Source organism: Lygodium microphyllum, chromosome 12, assembly GCF_053477565.2.
Source record: "Lygodium microphyllum isolate KBCC chromosome 12, Lygodium_microphyllum_v1.1.10, whole genome shotgun sequence".
In the NCBI taxonomy this organism is placed as follows: domain Eukaryota; kingdom Viridiplantae; phylum Streptophyta; class Polypodiopsida; order Schizaeales; family Lygodiaceae; genus Lygodium; species Lygodium microphyllum.
Window position 1 is genome coordinate 34,216,187 of NC_141146.1, and position 21,051 is coordinate 34,237,237.

General features: G+C 42.3%; 1 protein-coding gene across 5 annotated transcripts; it reads right to left on the bottom strand.

Moving 5' to 3' along the window:
• LOC148027628 (uncharacterized) lies at positions 1-20,538 on the bottom strand. 5 transcript variants are annotated; one of them, XM_087689332.1, is made up of 11 exons: positions 20,384-20,538; positions 20,168-20,281; positions 19,959-20,055; positions 19,681-19,869; positions 19,534-19,571; positions 19,330-19,438; positions 19,171-19,194; positions 19,020-19,088; positions 1,356-1,427; positions 909-990; positions 2-815 (listed from the first exon to the last, which is right to left on the bottom strand). In XM_087689332.1, the coding sequence occupies exons 4-11, from the start codon at positions 19,831-19,833 to the stop codon at positions 268-270; spliced, it is 1,095 nt and encodes a 364-aa protein (XP_087545458.1). In that variant the 5' UTR covers positions 19,834-19,869; positions 19,959-20,055; positions 20,168-20,281; positions 20,384-20,538; the 3' UTR covers positions 2-267. The 5 variants fall into 5 exon arrangements, with proteins under 5 accessions (XP_087545461.1, XP_087545458.1, XP_087545457.1 ...); XM_087689335.1 differs by having other exon boundaries at positions 1-791; positions 19,959-20,281; XM_087689331.1 differs by having other exon boundaries at positions 19,959-20,281.
• Positions 20,539-21,051: the final 513 nt, after the last annotated feature.

Consider the following 21,051-nt stretch of genomic DNA (forward strand, 5'->3'; position numbering starts at 1 on the left):
AACATACACGCTTTTAGCAAAAAGATCAACTGCATGTTTGACATTGTAGAGAACATCTCAGTGACATGTCCATCAGTGTTCAAAGGAATAGAGAGAAGCACTCTCAGTAGCATCCCGACAAAACGACAAATGAAGGGTCAACCAACATGAGATGCTTTATACACTAACAATTTACAGGAACTCAGCTCAGGCTCATTCATGATGAGCCAAATTTGCTACTGGACCAAAAGAAACACAACACTCGAACAGCTCAGTCGTCAAGAAAGTTTACTCTGGTCTTCTCATCTTGGTGTTTAATGGGGGTTCTCTGTATGAGCCAATGGAGCTAGCCGCTCTTCTAAGGGGCCTTACACCAGAGTTCCTGTGTGAGGAGGGAGCAGCATGTTCACCTTGATCTTTACCTCCTTTCATTGACTCAGCTGATGTGCCTGTGTTAGCTGATGCGCCTACACCTGAAGCCACAATCTCTGAAGATCCTACTTGATATTCTGCATTTTCTTGGAGTTCATTGGACTTGGCCTGTGGCAAGACAATCTCCATTATCTCAACATCAGAATCGCATGATGCAGAATGATTGGTTTCTTGATCTTCGCACACTTTTTGTAGTCCTTGAACTGAGCTCTTTCTTCCATTATCATCAGGCTTGAATGGGGAGGAACTGCTTTCAGACTGCCTGAGCTTCACTTTCAACGAAGGTTCCCTGTAACTCTTACTCTCTCTTCGCCTCCGTGCAGACCTTAATACAGAATCCTGCTCTACAGAGTCCTCACCACCTTTTGCAGTGAAAGGCCCTGTGGTCTCAGTTGATGTTTCCCCTGCAGAATAATCACTTCTTATACACAGAATTGAGACTTTTTTTAACAGCATGAAGCAAACAGCGATAAGTCTTGCTTGTGGAGAGGGCTTACGAGCACCAAGTGTTCTACGAGCCCTTGACTCTGCTAGCTTTGTGAGCATATTTGGAATGTTGCTTCGCTTATCCAATGAAACCTGCACTTCAGTCACGTTTGAATTGAATCTGTTGAAAATATGAGAATACAAAATTGTTTTCCTCCTCAACTCTTATTTTCCCCTGCTGTGTTGGAGAAGTGTGAAAAATAAGGTTGTAATGAGCTTTAGCACTTCCAACAATGCCCATCACTACATAGAAGCTATGCATAACTTGAAAAGCACAATACAATGCAATCCACCTAAACTAAACCCATCCACAACAATAGCCTTGCTGATCTTAATTCAACACCATTTCAACATTGAGATACATCTGTCTGATCATATATAGCTAAGTGTCCCCTAACTGAACCAACCATCCACAATTAATACAACAGTACTGAACAAACAAAGAGTGGATGTCCAACCTTTTCATTAGATGAAGCCTGAGCTAGAGCTTGAAGTTGACCCACTTGCTCAAGAGCATCTGCCAGCTTTGCCTGCACAAGTTTACTCAATGCAAAAGTAAAAACAAAAAAAAAAAAAAACACACACACACACACCCTCTCTCCCGGTCCCCCCAAAAGAGGTTGCTGAAATTAAAGAATAATCAAATGTACAAGAGGCTGTCTGGCCAGCATGCAAAAGCCATATTCACCACTGGGAAAAACAAAACCTAAAAAGAGTCAATAGTGTGACTCCAACAAAGAGAACTTGTTGAAGGCCCTGAACAGTAACAATCTCTCTCTCTCTCTCTCTCTCTCTCTCTCTCTCTCTCAGTAATGAGTAATTATATTGATTGCATGAGGATGAGAAATACAATAGTCATGGCAGAGGAGCAAAAGAAACTGCCATATGCCAAGAAACTGAATCCTCCCTGTGGAGAAGGCCAGCACACTGAATAAGATCCAACTGCCAATGGAGAAGACCCTTGTGTCAACAGCCCCAAAACCTAAGAAGATGAAACAAGATTTTCGGATCTGGCTGTGTGGGAGCGGGATATTTTGTCAACAGCCCCAAAACCCTCTCTCTCTCTCTCTCTCTTTTTTTTGGTAAAGCCTCTCTCTCTCTCTCTCTCTCTCTCTCTCTCTCTCTCTCTCTCTCTCTCTCTCTTTTTTTTCCGTAAATATCTCTCTCTCTCTCTCTCGGTAATTGTATTAATTACGAAAAAAGGTACAAGATTACATGATTACATGATTACAAGAGACACGAGGGCCCTAGGCCAACGTGTGGGAAATCCCCGTACTAATGCACTAAAAAGGTTACACCAATCATGGCAACGACCCAGAGGTAAATGCCATATGCCAGGGATGCAAATCCTCCCGAGGGAGCAAGTCGCAGTGTCGAATGAGATCTAGCTGCCAATGCAAGAGCCCTTTAAGCTTGGCAATATGTCTCGGTACATTAGAGGCCGAATCAAAGAGAAAAACATTGCGCGTTGTCCAAATGTGCCAGCATCCCCAGTATCTGAAAAAGTGAAATAAGATCTGCATATGTAACTGTGGCGGTGTGGGGTACTTTGGGCGCACAAAAACCCAATCGAAAGGAGTTAGTGAGGACCCCACCACCGTGCGCCAGATTTGCAACAAGAGTAACCAGATATTCTTGGCGAGCGGGCAAGAAAGAAAACGATGTCGGGCCGATTCCGCAGTAGTGGTACAAAAGAAACAATTGCCATTCGAGATTCGACGCTTGGAAAGGGCCGAGGCAAGAGGAAGACCACCAATCATTACCCGCCAAAGAAAGACTTTGCATGTGAAAGGTGCCTTATTCCGCCAACCCTCCATCAGCGTCGCCTGCCACCATGACATCGATTTCCGTAGTCCCCAAACAGTATTAGCTTTCAGACCCAGCCAATGGTGATCTTGAATGAGAAGATGATACACCTGATTAGTAGAGGCCTTTTCCAGACTCAACCGGCTTGCAAGGTCCCAGTCCTGCCAAGGACGATCCACAGCCAGGGCAGGAAAGGGTTGCCTACCCTAAAGCTCCAACAAAAGCTTTTCCCATAAACCACGGTATCCGCGTGGGATCCTGAAGAGTCTCCTAGCAGTCCGAAACGATGCGAGGACATTGCGAGTGGCAAGGGTAGCATCCGCAATCGACGTCACACCTAAACGGGCCATGCGGTTAAATCTCGGTCTGAACTGATGTTTGTCTTCCCATGAAAGTAATCTGGATACTGCCAACAATTCCAGCTGAAAGGAGTTAGTCTGCAAGCAGTCCCCTACTGGATGCCAACGGGCCTTTTGAAGCACCACTTTCCAAGAGCCGACTAAGTGCAGTAACAAAGAAGAAGAGGGACTGGAAAATCGAGAGTCAGCATTAAGGACACGCCACCAGGAGGCCCGAAGCCGTGTGTTACCATGGCATAGCCCGCCGTCCTCAAGAAAATAACGGGCTATGATGGTCCACGGGTGATGATCCACACACATAGCATGAAAAAGAGACCAACGAAGAGCCAACATATGAGTTTCTGCATCCAAAAGAGCGCCACCACCCATGCGTTTAGGAGTGCATGTATGTGACCATGAAATCCATGAAATGCCTGCCTGCAGGGAATCCTTCTTCCATAGCATGAAACGAATGGGATGAGTGAGAGCCTTCAAAGTAGTAGGCGTCCACGGCAGCAATGGCAGGAAATAAGTTAACATTGGTAGCATAATTGTCTGAGCCACTTTAAGGCGCACATGGAAAGGCCACGCTTGCGACTTCCAATACATAAACTTCGCCGCCAGTTTTTGTGAAATCCACTCCAGTAGGTCCTTTGGCCGTACATCCACTTCCAACGGGTATCCAAGATGCCTGACAATGGATCCACGGGAAACCACCTGGCCCTGCCAGCCTAATGACTGTAAATCAGGCTGCGTGCAACTGAGAATGGCCGACTTAAAGGCATTGATGCGAAGACCAGAGGCCTGACCAAAGAGCATCCAAACATCTAATGCCTTTCGAATGTTGTCCCTGTCTACCCGCAAAATCATAAAGGTGTCATCAGCCAAAGATTGGCTAATGAAGTGCTGCCCCAAAGGAAGAGACAATCCTACCAGCTGAGCAGAAGCCGCCATTGAGGATAACATTGAAAGGACCGGGTGAGTCGCCAGGGCAAAGAAGAGAGGACTCAAAGGGCAACCCTGTCTGACCGAGCATGCAAGGACAAATGGCTCTGTAACCCCACCATTGAGCATAACTCTTGAAGAAGCCGTAGCACTAATGGTGTAGATCAATCGGGACATGCGGGTACCAAAGCCCATAGCAGACATGAGATCTGCAATGAAAGACCAGTCCACATAGTCAAACGCCTTTTCCAAGTCCAATTGAATCAATACCACTTCCTGACTGGAGTGCCGCGCATAGTCAATAGCCATTTGCATATTCAAGATATTATGAAAAATGTTGCGGCCCTTGATGAAACCGTATTGGAGAGGATGCGCAATAGCTGGAAGGTGCTTGTGAAGCCGATTCGCCAACACTTTGGAGAAGTTTTATACATCGAGCCCATCAAAGAAATTGGTCTCCAATGTTGCAGCTTTGACAGCGAAGGGACCTTGGGAATCAGTTTGATAAGGCCTTGTTTCCATGAGGAAGGCATGACCCCTGTTTCCCAAACCTGCTGACACATGACCGCCAATGGCTTCACCAACTGCGTGGCCGAGTTCTCAAAGAATTCATTAGTGAGACCATCCCAACCAGGACTTTTATCCTTCGGCAGGTGCAACAAAACATCCATAACCTCCTCCTCGCAAATATCCGCCTCCAAAGTGACTTGCATATCAAGTGGAACCTGTTGGCGGACCAAATGATAGAAGACCGAGCGGGCATGCGTAACCTGGCTAGAAGGCGAGGGAGAAGAACCAAGAAGTTCCATAAAATAATTTCTGCACATAGTGACAATGGTCTGCGGATCAGTGACCATGCGACCTTCCGAATCCTGGAGTCGAGTCATATTTTCGCGAGCCGAAGAAGCATGCAAGGCGCGAAAGAACTTATGAGACTGGCAGGCACTATCTTGCAATGTGTCAGTTAAGTTATGCAGCTTGGCCTGCTGATAAGATTTCAACTGAAAGACTTGAATAAGATGGGCCAAACGCCTTTCCAGTGACAGCAAAAAATCATCATCTGGGGAATCCACGAGCAAGGAACGGACCAAAGCCAATAAGTCCTCTACTGCATGTCGACGTCGCCGGCAAAGAGAGGCATGATGAATCCCATACTGGCGAGCAATCCGCTGCACATTAGAGAGCAGCCGGGCAAATGCAGCCAGGCCGTCAGAGGCGAAGTCCAATAAGAACCTCTCAATCAATTGCTGCATATAGCCCTGAAAAATGGGATGCTTTAAATAAGAGAAGTTGAAACGTAAAGGAAGCCTATCCAGCAACTGCATAAAAGGTGCAATAGATTGTGCCCGCATCTCAAGCTGGAGGGGGAAATGGTCCGACAACGCATATTGCTGCAAGACCTTCATTTCCAGCATCTCGGGCAGAAAATCATCCCCTTGCATGATATACATTCGGTTCAACCGCGACCAAGTAGTTGCATATTGTGCGGAATGAAAAGTAAAGCCTGAAAAAGAAGGGTGAAGCCACGACCAAAGATCTTGCTTAAGCACGCGCAAAGCAAAAGAATTCCACACCCGGCTTTCCGGCGTATCCATTACCGAATGTCCTGAAGTGGACTGAGAAGAGTCAACACACATATTGAAATCTCCCATCAAAAACCCCCTTCGGCCAAGTGACATGGAGCCCTGCAAAGTCGACCAGAGATCCCGTCGGGATGCGAGGTCATTCGAAGCATAGAGGCCCAACAACCATAAAATCTCTCCTTCAAATAAGACTTCGATGACCAGAAAGCGGCCCTGCACATCATTTTTGACAAGAACAGGCTGGTATTTCTCATGGACAATCATCAGTACGCCCGGATAGTGCGTAGCATGTGTCCCTGCATAAAACAAACGGAAGCCATGCCAATCCACAATTTTCCTTGCTTCAGCGTGACTTTTGTGCTCAACTGCACACAATACATCCCACTGGTTCTCATGCAAGACAGTCCACATGGCATGTTGCTTATGGCGAGAGCAAATGCCTCGCACATTCCACGTGGCTATCTTCATATATTTTCAAACAAGGGAGTCAGGAACGAGGCGCCTGTTGCCTTGCTTTCACCTTTTCCGCGAGAGCATCTAGGACGCCCTCATCCAGAAAATCAGCCAATACTGCAAACGAATTCTGGCGACTTGCTTTAGAGGTAGAAGGAACATCCACTGCCTTGGGAGTGGGGCAGGGATAACGCCGATCCCAGGGTGTAATGGCATTACCTTTTGTATCAAATGCCAGCTTAGCAAGTGGGCCCTTGGAGCCGTCTATATAGGCTTTCCTTGTAGACTGATTACGGGGGCCCCGTCGCGTAGCCGGCTGTGAAGTGAACATTTCTTTCCGGCGCATATACGTGCGCACAGAATCCTGTGAAGTATTAGGCCCAGGATCCGCCAGGCCCGCATCCAACTTTTTACCTTTTTTTTTACGTGCCTCAATCCAATCAGTGCTACGAGAATCCAAACCCAGGACCTGCTGTTTGCCTTTATCCACAACATTTGGTGGCTAAAGGGCCTCCTGTGTCGAGGCATCAAGCACCATGTCATCCTTAGGCAGCACAACCGGCGCATCCTCGGAAGATGGTTGCCTTTCAGGGCATTCGTCCATGAAATGCCCCAATTTACCACATGAAAAGCAGTGGCCTGCAAAGTTGCCCCATTTTAAGCGAAAATGCAAAGGATGCATGCCAGAACAATTGAGGCGAAGCCACGCAGGCCTTTTCCTGGTTGTGTCCCATAACATGCATAAACGATTTCGATTCATAACCCTGAGGCTTGGGGGCACCAACACTGTTCCCACAACGGCCATTGCATCCTTCAACAATGGCCAATAAAGCGCCGGACAATTTTCCACTTCCACCCATACCAAGCATTCTCGTTGAAGCAGACGCTGGAAATCGCCCATAGGGCGCCAGGGTACAACATGGACCAAGCGGCGATCAAAGAATAATGGCAGCTTGGACAGGAGCTCAGCTCGATGTGTTTCCGATTTCAACAGCACCTCATAAAAGCCGCGAGGTCCAAGGAAGATCTCCTCGACACACTCCCCTTGCAATAAATGGTGCATCCACTGGCGAATGTGTGAAAGCACTGGGATCCTGCCAATGAAGAAAAGCATAACTGCACGGTCATAAAACACCGAGAAGGACCGCAAGACTGATTTCGGGTCCACCGTGGCTTCCAGCACATCATCAGTTCCCACGTCAGAAAAAGTTTCAGTGTTGTGTTGGACATAATCGCCAAGCAGAGTACTGGCAAAGTCCAACAAATGCTCCCAGTCAATCTCTTGCGAATCCACCGGATCAAAGGCAACCTGCGCATAGGAACGTTCCTGAGGACCCATTGGCTCGTCAGAAGTATGCTTGGAGCGTTTGCCCGCAGGCGGCAGTTCAGAACCCGGAGGCATCTCCTCCGTGCAGAGCACCATATCCTCCGGCTCCTCTGTATCGGAATCAGGGCCAAGGGCTGCCACCGTCCGGTCTAGAAAATCCATATCCAGGCCAGCCATACTGCTTCCTTAGCGCTGCCCGCGGACGAAAAGCAGGGGACCACATGCGAACAAGCGTGCACTCGTTCAGGCGTCGCTCTCTCTCTCTCTCTCGCTCCCTCTTTGTACAGATCAGGGGGTGCACCACCCGGCTGCAGCAAGAGGACTACAACGGAGAACCGGGCAGACACGCGCAGATGACCCGGGGTGTCAGGTAACAGGAGAAACACGGGGGAGGCGTAAATGTGGCTGTGGCAGCCCCGCACGCTGATACAGAGAAGTCTGCAAAATCAGGGAACCACCTGGCTGCAGCAACAGGACTGCAACGGGGCTCCTGTGGAGAACAGAACAGACGCGCAGACGAACCCCTGACAAACAGGGCATGTGAAGGCAGGCGAGTAGCAGAGGGCGCAGATCCCGGTGACTGGTGGCCACCGCAGACGACTCGACGGTAGTAAAAGACAAGGACGAGGCAGACCTGTTTGTGCAGACGAACGGCGTGCCGTCTTCAGGCGTCGACGTGGCGGATCAGGCGACGGCAGGGCGGAACGAAGCGGCTTGCTCTACGACCACAGGCGGAAGACGGCAGTCATCAGGCGAGCAGGTAGGCACACGCGGAAGATGGCACTCGTCAGGCGAGCAGGCAGGCACAGGCGGAAGGTGACAATCGTCAGGCAGCAGTCGTCAGGCGCGCAGGTCTAGGCGACGGCAGGGCGGGACGAACCGGCGGCACCATCACGACCTTCTTCTCTCTCTCTCTCTCTCTCTCACATTCATTTATAAACTATGGCTTGGGTCTTTACTCATTTGACTTCTTTTAGTTATGGCCACACTATACTTATTTTGCAAATCGCAACATGGACATAATATATTGTGCGCTTTTCGTATTGGTTTTAGTTGTCCAAATTTGCAATATGACGTTGAAAGTGTGCTTTAGAGTGTCTTTCAATACTTGTGAAGTTGTTTATTGCAAAATTATCAAAAAATCCTAAATTTATCTCTTTTGAGTCATGATCTATCTAGTATGGTGTGTCTACTACCATCTAAAGAGAATCACTTTGCATCATCCAAAGGCATCTCATTTGTCTCATCCACCTCAAGGATACTATTAATAGCAATAGTACTACTAATAGAGGAGAAGGAGGCAACGGAAATATCACCATCATCACCTTCAATCTCAAAAGCCACTAGAGTTGCAGAGGTACTAGGTGAGGCTGATAGAGAGATAGAAGCAGTTATATCTTCAAGTTTAGATCCTCTCACTGTACATGATGAGCAGCACTACCGTGTCCAATGCTTAGGCATGGACATCCCCTCATAACACATGTTGTAGACATCTACCTCCTCTACAATGGTGGGAATGTCCTGCAACTTCTCTATATCAATATTGTCAACATTCACCTACTTTGACTCAAGTGTATAAGCTAAATTCTCAATCAAACGCAAATTACAATGACAAAAGAGTAATCTCTCTAGATGGGCATTCTTCAATATGTTCCTTTTTTTTTTGTGAAATAAAGTATATGTACTCCAATTTCTCTCAACAAAACCACTACCACAATCCTCTGAGAGAACATGGCTAATTATTGTTTTCTACCAATAAGATAAGGAAGTATTAGCTAAATCCAAGCCCTAAAACAATGAATGAGACGAAATTCAGCATACTTATACATGTTCATTGTTTACTTGCCAAAGTTGAAGCACAATTTTTGTATTTCTCCCACCAAGACACGGGCTAAAGCTATGTCTCACACAACTCTACGATAGGGTGCACAAATGAGAGGGTATGATTACGAATTTTGAGGAGATCATCATCAAGACATGTGATGATGGAAATATCTCCATGAGTCCACTTGTTGAAGTAAGCTTGCAATATCTCTTCAAGCTCCTCATTTGCATATTACTCTCATTACACCAAAGGGGATGCAAGAAATATGCAACAACATGGATTGGTTTGTGAAACCAATGCCATCTCATGTTCCACACTGCACAAATCTCTTGCACCCTATAACAATAACAATTAACCCACATATAAGTTTGCTAAATATAATTATAAAAGAGAAATAAGAACAAATGATCATTTTGATACGCTAACAATCTCAAGAAAAGTAGATATTTCTATCCAATGCCTCTCCAATCTTGTCCATATACTTATACAAGAGGCCTAGAGTGCTACCCTCCATGTTAATGATCCTCAATACTATACAAATGAAATTGAGATTTCACCAATACAACTACATTAACCAAATAAGCCTTGATAAATGTCAAGTCTTTAACCGATGTCTCCCATCCCATGCAACCCACTCCCTAGAGATGACCATCCTCATAAAGCCTTGACGGAATCTCACAAAACTCTCCATTACAAGTGGTTGATAGCTTCAAAAGATCCAAGTCACTGTTTGCCCCATACATGGCATGCAATCTAGGCTTCTTTGTGAATAACTTTACTATATTCCTAGCCATCTTGAAGAGATCATCTATCCCATGCAGCCCACTCCCTAAAGATGACTATCTTCATGAGACCCTAACAGAATTTCACAAGCCTCTCCATAACAATGAATATATAAGCAAAACGAGTGATTGATGGCTCCAAAAGATTCGAGTGATGGTTTGCCTTTGTAATGGGATACTTGATAGAGAGCAATGATATGCCTAGTATGTTCTCATATGAAGGGACATTTTAGTGGTCTAGCTAAAGGTGAAAAATCCATGGTCATGATAGTACATTCCGCAAAGTTAGTTTATTATAAGCATCAAGATTCAACTATTTCTACTCTCTGTGGTCGGGGATGGGTACAATTGACATTGGCATGAGTTATGAGTTTCTTTCTAAAGCACCTTAGTTGTGCCTTGATCACCCACTACTTGAGCATTCATGATCCCATCTAATTGTCATTTTGTATGTACTATGGTGTGTTTTTCATGATTGTATTTATCACCCATGATCTTAGAGAGTGTTAGCATTGTATATATCATGGGTTATAGAGCTCATATCAAGAGGGCATTTCTATTCTGAGAAGCAAATATTTTATGCTAGCCAACTAGATTTCATGCCACATTCAATTGTGGTCCTACTCATTATGATGTATTTTTCCAGCCTATTTATTGGTTGCCCCCCCGCTATTGTCTGTCATACAAGCACATTGCTTCCTACTAGAGAAAACACCCATGATCTTAGAGAGGATGTTAAGATTGTATATATCATAGGTTATAGAGCTCATATCAAGAGGGCATTTCTATTTTGAGAAGCAAATATTCTATTCTAGCCAACTAGATTTCATGCCACATTCAATTATGGTCCAATGGTGGCTACTCTACTCATTATGATGTATTTTGCCAACCCATTTATTGGTTGCTCCTCTGCTATTGTCTATCACACAAGCACATTGCTTCCTACTAGAGAAAGGGAGAAATATTGTTGACTGCTCACAGCTTACGGCTTTGCACACGCATCTTGAGCAATGAGAAGATCTGTACAAACCACACGAACTATGCCAACCCCAAAGTGCCATCAATCTGCCTCTCTCCACAAGATGCAAATGTCACTGGATGATGAAGAGTGGAGAGGAGACACTTATAAACAAGCCAAGGAATGAGACCCAATGCAACTTAGCCTAACTCCCCACTCAAGCACCCTCCCATATGCCCAAACACAACTCGAAAATCCCATGAAATGCACTAATGTTAACAAATATGTGGCAGCAAAGCAGTACTTTAAATAGCAACAACATCATTTAAAATAGTGCAATAGGTCTTAGCACATGGATTATGGCAAACCCAAAGTGCCATCAATCTCCCTCTCTCCACAAGATGCAAATGTCAATGGATGACAAAGAGTTGAGAGGAGACACCTATAAACAAGCCAAGGAATGAGACCAGAAACAACTTAACCTGGTTGCCCACTCAACCACGCTCCCAAATTCTCAAATACATCCCATAAATCCCATGAAATATACTAATGTTAACAAGTATATGACAACAAAGCATTGCTTTAAATAGATTCTGAAAATATTGCAATAGATCTTAGCACAAGCAATGATGAAGAAAGGATGGCAACCCACCATTGAAACTTGCAAAATATAGTGATGCTCAAAAAACAAAAAAACAAAAAAAAAAAAAAACTAGTGTCGATACGGAGTGGATACATAGCAGCAAACAATCACAACCTCGCATTTATGTAAAATGCCCTCTATATAATCTTCTTAGAATACATAAGAAGTAGTATCCTAATCTAGAGCAAATTGCCATTGCAATGCACCCAACCATTCCAAAGAAAAAGTGAAGACAAGAGCCACAAACAAAATATGCGATTGTTATATTATGGAGACACATACCCAAATTGTAAGTGCAAGAAAGAACATGAGAATGACAATACTTTGAATTTAACCAACTTAATCAATTATCACCATGAAAATTAGATGATAGAAAGAGAAAGAGAGAGAGAGAGAGAGAGAGGAGTCGACACCACGTTGAGAGGGAAACCGGCCCCTTCCCCTTTTCAAGAATTTATTGAAACGAAACCACAGGACCAAGTGCCTGAAGCATATAAAAAAGGATTGATTTGCTGCAATTCTGAAAATTAGAGTTTTAAAATCCTACTTTTTGCAAACTCTAAGCAACAAGGTGATTTCTTTCTTAAGTGCTTGGATTAGATCAAGCTAAATAGAAAGTGTTTTTTTCGATGAGAGATAGATGGAAGAGTGTAAGGCATGCGGCAGAAATTTCAACATGAGAGCTTGATTCAAATGAAAAGAGAAATCTCCAATATATAGATGTGGGGCTTGGGTGCTCAAAAGTGGAAAGTAGAGGCTACAGATAATAAGTGTTTACTGAAAAGGACAAGTGTAGAAACACTTTTATCTTCAAAATGACACATGTCCTCTTCTAGATGCCACATGTCACTTTTCTAAAGAAAGAAGCTTTCAAACCTTCTACTCTAAAAATCTCTCAAACGATTAAGAATTTGAGATAATTGCTAAAGATAAAATTATTCTTTGCAAAATTCCAATGTCTTTGATACAAACAAATTTTTCATTTAAGTAACTTCCAAAAATAGTAACTTCCTAGATTTTAGGAGTTGTTAAATTTAGCTTCTGAAGAGCTTCATTATATAGATTCACAGGTTCATGGTTTGTTTCTTTGATCACGAGCATCTAGTTTCACTTTCTAAAACCACTCATTATATATAGGCTTCTAGTCAATGTGAGTATCTAAGTATAAAAGTCTTAGTCATCTAAGCTTTTTTGTCAATTTGACCACCCAACTAAAACTTTTAATTTCTCTTGGACATCTCGTCAATGATAACCCAAGTATAATTATAAGGTGTTTTTACCATTGGTTATCCTTAAATAGAAAGATGAACATTTAATTATATTTTGAAATACTTAAATAATACAAATCGCCTTTCAAAGTACATGAGCATCCAAGTATTTTGAAATCATTGAGCCAATATGTCTTGGTAATAATTGATATACAAAAGGTTTGTAACACACCTATAAAAGATTGTTACACAAATTGCCCACAAGCAAGAGTCCTTAAAAATAAGTAATAAGAATAATCTACATGGATTACAAAGAGCAAGGAAATATAACTCTACAAAACCAACATTAAAGCCCAATTTATCCACAATAGAAATTTTCAATAACTTAGTATCGAGCCCATTACATTGTAACAAGCCTAGGAATTCCATTCTCTATCAAGTAGTGAGTGCTCAATATCTTTAAGTGAGAGACTTGGAACATTACTTAGGGTGGATACAAGATTCTCATATGGATCCTTATTTACACTTGCAAGCAATATGGCACTTGCTTCATCTTTATCAATATTCTTCTTAAGAGTTGCAAGTTGGGTTTTTAGGCTCTTGAACTTGTTAATGTGTATGGCCATGAAAGCACTATCTTTTATATTCAGTTTATAAAACTGTATCAATAATTTTACCTTTGAATTCTCTGCATGGGATACCAAAGATCTTGTCAAGTTCCTCCCAAGCAATTCTAGCATCTCCGATGCCAGATATATGATGTAGCACATCATCACTTAGTCCCTAAGCAATGATGCCTAGCGCCTTGTTGTTCATTTTCTTCCATTCTTTGGCTTTTTGTGGAACTACTGCAAGGATCCCACTTTCTAAATCTTCTTTCTTACCATCTATATCACCTTCATCATCATCAAGGAAATCCCAGAGGTCTTTTCTCATGAGGTGGTACATGGTCTTTTTCTTCCAAGCATGAAAGCCTTCTCTATTGAACTTTGCTACTTGTTTAAGCTCTATCATTTTTTATCAGCAACAAATCAGCCAACAAAAGAGTTGTACTTCAATGTGTCAAGAGACACAAGGTAATTAGTATTTAACAACACTACATGAGTATTAAAAGAATACCATCTTGAAGCTCAATGTCGGATATTGATGCTTGATCTTATTCTTACTTACCGATTTAGTATGATGCTTTGCTAGAAATTGCAGATCTCAGTGGTAGGAACTTGGTTCGAGTGGCAAGAGTGAGAAAATGTACGAAAGATGAGCTTGAAGCTTGAGTGGCTATGGAGTCCACAGTTAGGGTTTCTGTACCTGACTGGTTTTTCTCAGATTTCAGCTCATACATGACATGAGATCATTTAGGGAACCCTTTGTGCTAAAGAAAGCTTAGAGGTAGAGCTTCAGTCGCCCTGTGGTGACAGCGAGTATCGCGCTACGTGCAGGGAGAGCAGGCCATATGAACGTTAGCAGATGCAGTTTTAGCAACGAGCTCGAATTTCGTCAATGCTGAGCTATAGCCAAGGCAATGTCAATGTTTGAAGTGATAGAAGGTTATCCAAGGAGTCAAGGGAGAGATCTCCAAAAGAGAGCCTGAAGAGATATACTCTGGTTTGAGAGATCCAGAAGCTCAAAGTCAGGTAGGTACTGTGTTGGCTATGGCTGCCACAAGTTCAAGTGGAGATGGAAGTGAGAAATGAAACCATAAGTTGGATTTCAGCTGACCTGAGATTGAGAAAAACTAAGAGAGCAGAGAGGAGAGTTATGTTATGCCATGCTCAATTGAGCTCTGATACCATGTAAAAATGTTGAATCTAGAGCATGGCAAGAGCTATGGAGGTTGGAAGGTGAAGACTAAATTCATGTTGACATGAACAATGAGTAGACAATTATACAGCTTGCGAGTCAGGTGGAGCTCTGGACACCCCTTGCCAAGTTCAGAATGGAGTTAAAGACAAGTGAATCAGGTTCCAAGATGGAAGCTTGGACTCATAAAGACAATCTTGTGTATTAGACTAACAATGACAATGACACTAACTAAAAGAGGAAAGAATCATGATATTGTATTCATCATTCTGAAAAGTGATAGTTAAATACAATGCTTTTTAGAAGTTGGGTTGTTCCACTCTCCTCACTATACATATGGGATTCTGGATATCTCTTCCTTGAGCATACATCATTTGTCATTTTACAACACAAATTACTTTGGAGGCTTGCTGGTCAATTTTAAAAAGAGAAACTTGGATTAGCGAAGGCGATCAAAGAACCTCAGTTGTACTCCTTCCATTTGCAATATAAGGTAAAGAAATACCACAAGGGGCGCTACTTTTGGAGCCAACAGGATGTCTAATGTCCAAGATTATATAGTAAAGTGTGCATTTCAATTTTGTGAATTTGTAAATTATTGTAATTAGTGTTTAATCAGGTTATTTACCAATCTATCCGAGAAGGAAGACTAGTTGTACATGGCAACTGCCTGTGAAGTCCAAGATGAAGGAATAGAGACATAAAGAGAAAATTCCACAAGGAGCACTACTTTTGGGGCCGACAAGATATCCAATGTCTAAGATTGTATGGGAAAGTGTGTATTTCAATTTTGTGAATTTGTAAATTGCTGTAATTAGTGCTTAATCAGGTTATTTACCAACATATCTAAGAAGAAAGGCTAGTTGCACATGGTAACCACCTATGGCATCCAAGGTGGAGGGATAAGTACATGAGAAGCAGATAATGGAACTTCCTGCATAGAAGTGATCCAAGGGATATGTGATGACAATCTACAAGCAAAGGATGGATATCCTTGCGTCTAAAAGGTCATGTGGGGGTTTTGTGAGTGTCAGAGGGACAGTGAGAGGGATACCCATCACAGTCGTCCCAAAGTGAAAGAATGTGGTAAAGTAGGGATAGATGAAAGGTACAGTGTTAAAGGGTGGCATTCCCCCTAATGATGCACCAAGGGGTGAAGTGAATGGAGAATAGGTAGATGGTGGAATGGAGAAAGGGAAAGTGGTAGGAGCGAAGATGAAAGATCCAATCCCTAGTGTGCTTTGAGCGGAAGTGAAATGCCATCCAAGATTTTGGAATGAAGATGTAAGAAGAGAATGTGAAGAAGATAATAGTGGGATCGAAGTGAGTTGAGAAGTGTAGTTTACCTACTCAAATGAAACAGATAATAGAGATATACCTCATGAAGGGTGTTTGCTTTGAGAGCCTCCTCTATTAAAGTTCACGTACAAAAATCATCCGGATCTTGTATAACAAAAGAAGAAACATGAGAGGGGTTTAGCTCATATAACTCAAAAGGATTATACGAACCTAACACAAGGCTTGGCAGAGATAAAAGAGATGGATCACCTAATGTCACGGATGTCATAATCCCTCCAAGATCAGAGAGATGGCCAGTCTCACCAATCGGTCTAAACGGAGTAGTAGCACTTGTTGGAGTGTAAACCGAACTATACATGATGCGCAAGTACTCCTCAAACTCTTCATTTGTAAGATGACTAAAACAAGAAGAATATGATGATAAAGGTGAAGGTATGACTATCTCCTTCTCGAGACCATGATGCCTTCTCAGAGCCTCCAATGATGGAGAAGCCTAATAGAGTGTCATAGGATCCAAAGAATAAGAAAGTGCTTGAGACATTACAAGTCAAAAACGAGTAGTATGTGAGTATCGCACAAAGACTAGCCTCCACAATCACCGCAAAGTACTCTTTAAAAAAGTATCAACTCTGATACAATGTAAAGATTGCTAGGGTTTGCATTAAGAAAACACATGTATAACCAAGATTAAAACACTTCTTGGAGGAGTGTAAACCGAACTGTACATGATACACAAGTACTCTTCATTTGTAAGATGACTAAACAAGAAGAAAAAGATGGTAAAGGTGAAGATGTATCTACCTCCTCCTTGAGACCATAATACCTTCTCAGAGCCTCCAATGATAGAGAAGCCTAATAGAGTGTCATAGGATTCGAAGAAAAAAGTGTCTGAGACGTTATGAGTCAAAATCAAGTTACATATGAGTATTGCACAAAGACTAGCCTCCACAATCACCGTGGAATACTCTTTAGAAAAGCATTGGCTCTAATACGATGTGAAGATATGCTAGGGTTTACACTAAGAAAATACAACATGTACAACCAAGACTAAAACGCAAAGACTCAAACAGAGAGAAGCAAAACTCAAACCCTAAACGCAAAACGCAAAAACTCAAAACTCAAACACAAAGAAAAACACAAAAGAAGAAAACCTGAAGTGAATGAATGTTATAAATGGATGTAAGAGTGTATAGAATGCCCAAGGGTAGAGCAATAGAATGTTGAAGAGTGATGTCCACCAGAGATGGATCTCAAGTACAATAACCACCAATCAAAGAGATGAGAGTGCTGAATAATGAAGAGCAACAAACTGGTCACCAAAACACAGCAGACCGAGGTTGAAATCTAGTAAACACAACAATGTACCACCAAAGGAAGGCTAAAAATTGATTACCCAAGGCAAAGAACTGTCAAGCAATAACAAGAGAGTTGAAGAGTGATGTCCACCAGAGATGGATCTCAAGTACAATAACCACCAATCAAAGAGATGACAGTGCTGAATAATGAAGAGCAACAAACTAGTCACCAAAACACAGCAGACCGAGGCTGAAATCTAGTAAACACAACAGTGTACCACCAGAGGAAGGCTGAAAATTGATCACCCAAGGCAAAGAACTATCAAGCAATAACAAGAGAGGTGTTTCCTAATGTAGACAACCTGCTGGACAAGAAAAGGCAGGTACTACATCAATCATCCGATGGGAGAGATAGCAATAGCCTATCGCCTAGCATCAAATGTTGAAAACACAAGCTGGTCAATTGCTATAATGATGCAATAGTTGAAGACCTCCAAATAGCAAGGCAATGGCTGAAAAAAGCCGCCTAGGGCTAGATTGTGATGGAATCCAGTCAACGATGGTTGAACAACTGATGGTAAGTGGTGATGACTAAAATGTACAAAATAAAGTGAGAAAACTGCACCAAAGGATGAAGCTAAATGGTGGGCAGTCTGTCTATGTATAGATGTTGAAAGATGCCCCAAAAAATGAGGGACCATAAAAACTCTCTCCAACCACGCACCAAATTTGCATTTTTTATTAATTAAGTGTGTTTTGGGATTGTTTAAAAATGCTAATCAGCTATAAAGTGTGTTTTAGCTCAACACTCCAAGGCAAGGTATTAAAGGATTCTAAAGCACAACTAAACAGAAATCAAAGCCTTAACAAAATACACATCAAAGAAACCTTGATCATCAATCTTAAAATTTGAGACTTTCTCCTAAATAGTAGTATCAAGGATTAAATAAGCTCAAATTACTAAGATCAACTCAAGGAGTTACACTTTTGCACTCGACAACTCAAAATGATATGAAAAAGAGTCCTTAAAGAAGAGTATTTTAACCATACAACTCCACTACTATTGATACCAAGCAATCCTAGGGGTAACATTTGCTTAAATAAGATCAAGGATTAAATAAGCTTAAATTACTAAGATCAACTCAAGGAGTTACAATTTTACACTCGACAACTCAAAATGATATGAAAAAGAGTCCTTAAAGAAGAGTATTTTAACCATACAACTCCACTACTATTGATACCAAGCAATCCTAGGGGTAACATTTGCTTAAAGGTATGTTATACAAAAAGTTCATCACTACCCAAATCAAAGAGCAAGTGAGCACAAGTGTGCCCTCCACAAAATCCTGTTGGATACAAGTTTCTATAAACTAGTGTCCATAGGCAAGTATCCATAGGCATTGACCTTTATCTTTGAGGCTACATGGGCTCACGAAAGTTTTGATACAAAAAATCATTAAGAAACCTAGGGCCCTAGTTATATGTACAAGAGAGTTGTTCTACAAAATAGAAGAACCGCTCACATACTACTCTAAGCACCCATTCATTCATTAATGAAATAATTATTTCCAACATCAAAAATATTAATAACTAGCATGAACATCTATACCAATCCCTTTAATAATGCATGATGTATAAAGGAGCAAACGAATATTATCATTCCTTCATCAATTATATTTGTACCTATTTCCAACATCACAAATATTAATAATTAGCATGAACATCTATACCAATCCCTTTAATAATGCATGATGTATAAACGAACAGATGAATATTATCATACTTCATCAATTATGTTTGAATGCCTAAAACATCTTTAACACAATTTTTCTACCACAAAATGAGGCTTCTGGAATATACCTGTAGCTCGGACCTGCAAATCTTGTGAACAGCTGCCATTTGCGTATTTTCATGTTGAAGAATCTTAAGCTGCAGCACCAGGCATGTTCAGAAACAAAATCATCCAAAACATAGAATGAGATATTTTGACCTGCTAGTATTCAATGATCACCTTGTCACGTGTCTGCATTAGATCCTGATAGTAAAATGGCAAAACGAAAGGTATAAATGTAGTGCTATTAAGAACAAACATAAAACAACCTTTTACTGTTGTCTATTGATATTATATTGCAGCAATTCCAAGTAATATGTGCTTAAGAAAACTAGGCACCTTGTAAAGTTGGGCATTGTGTTGGATAATCTCTTCATTTTGCTTGGATTTGCGGCAATAGTTGATCCAAAGCTTCGCAATATTCTGTTTTTGTGTCTCAATAAGTTCACTGTTGTTTAATGTCAGGGATCACCGAATCCACATTCTATCTTCAATATGAAATATCTGCAAATTTTTTCTCAAAATCCATCTATGCAAGGATACTCTTTTTCCTCCAATAGTTTCTTTAATGCGAGCAAATCCTGTAAAAATTCGGTACACTAAGTGTAAGATGACAACTGCAAATGAAGGGTCCATTGTTTTCTGTGGAACACAACATTGACTTTTAGTATCCATCTACCAAACTATCACCTTCTGCAGATGAGCTGGACAATCCTTTAATGGCTGATTCTCATCCTGTGGTTTGACAATGCTGGTTGATATTGGGATGTTTGTGATGTCAGAAAGGCGTCTTCTCTGACCTGTGACTCGGGGTGTCTTTCTTCCGGTGTTCTCAGACCCCATTCGTTTGAACAATTCAATTGAAGAATGAAGATTACCCTGGTTTTCATCAATGGGAGAAAGCTGAATTGCAAGCCTTGAAAAGAATAGCAATTGAAACCGATACCAAAAAGTTCAAGGCGATAAACCTAATTTGGGGAGCTGAAGCAAGCTGTATCCAGGTTTAAAATCAAGGAAGACGTTAGCCGCCGTGGATACTCATACACACAGGCCACCCGCATTATCCTTATGACCAAAAGAGAAGTGTAAGCTCAAGCAACGACCAGAGAGCCTAAAAATGTCATATCCCAACCACTGCATGTCATGCCGCGTCAAAGCCTAAATGCCGTATCCCGACCAGTTCACGTTATGCCGCACCGAATCCTAAAATGCAGTATCCCGAGCAGTGCATCTTACGTCACATCATCGAACTTAACGTGAGGCAGACGAGGGTGCGTGCTGTGACTGGAGCCTGTGAAGCGATAGAGCCTATTTCAGAAGCTAACCGAGCGGGCGATGGTAATTTCAGGAGAATCCAGGCCAAGCGGCGAGTGAATGATCCGTGGGGGCGTACCTTGGGAGGCTGTTGTCGCGGGGCTGCGATGCAGTAGGCCGTGGCTGGCGATGGAGAGAAACCCTAGAGTGTGCAGAGAAAAGGGCATCTTCTGCCACTCAAAAGTTTGAAATTTGAGAACCTTCCAGTTTAACGGAACTTAGTCTTCAAAGCCCCTATTCACGCGCGTCTAGGCCTCCCGTCCGACTTCTTGAGCTTTGTCGTGCCTTGGAGTCTCAAGGTGGGTTCATACTTGCACGGTGGACAAAAGGGTGAAAAATCCCCTTTTCCACCCATCTACAAGGATTTCCCAAGAGTTGTCCACCATCTCATTCACATTAGTGGTGGACAAGGAAAGGAGCCAAAGAGAAGACATGGCATGAAGGAGAAGTATCCGTGCTGGACAGGCTGGAAGAGAGGAGCAAAAACTTGGCCATGACGTGTCAAAAAAGGCCCCTAATTTTTTTTGCCTTCCACCATGTGTGTGAACTTACAGTTTTCCATGCTGAAATTTAATTGGCCATCTGTATTTGGGATGCTTATTTGTATGCCGGGTCTAAACCCACCCTCGAGGTATATAGGACATTCATAAGAAACTAGACGCTCCGCACTTAGATTCTCCTGGGACTTCACCCCGATGTTCTCATGGTACTTCACATCAGCGTTAGAAAGCATGTTTCATGGGTAAG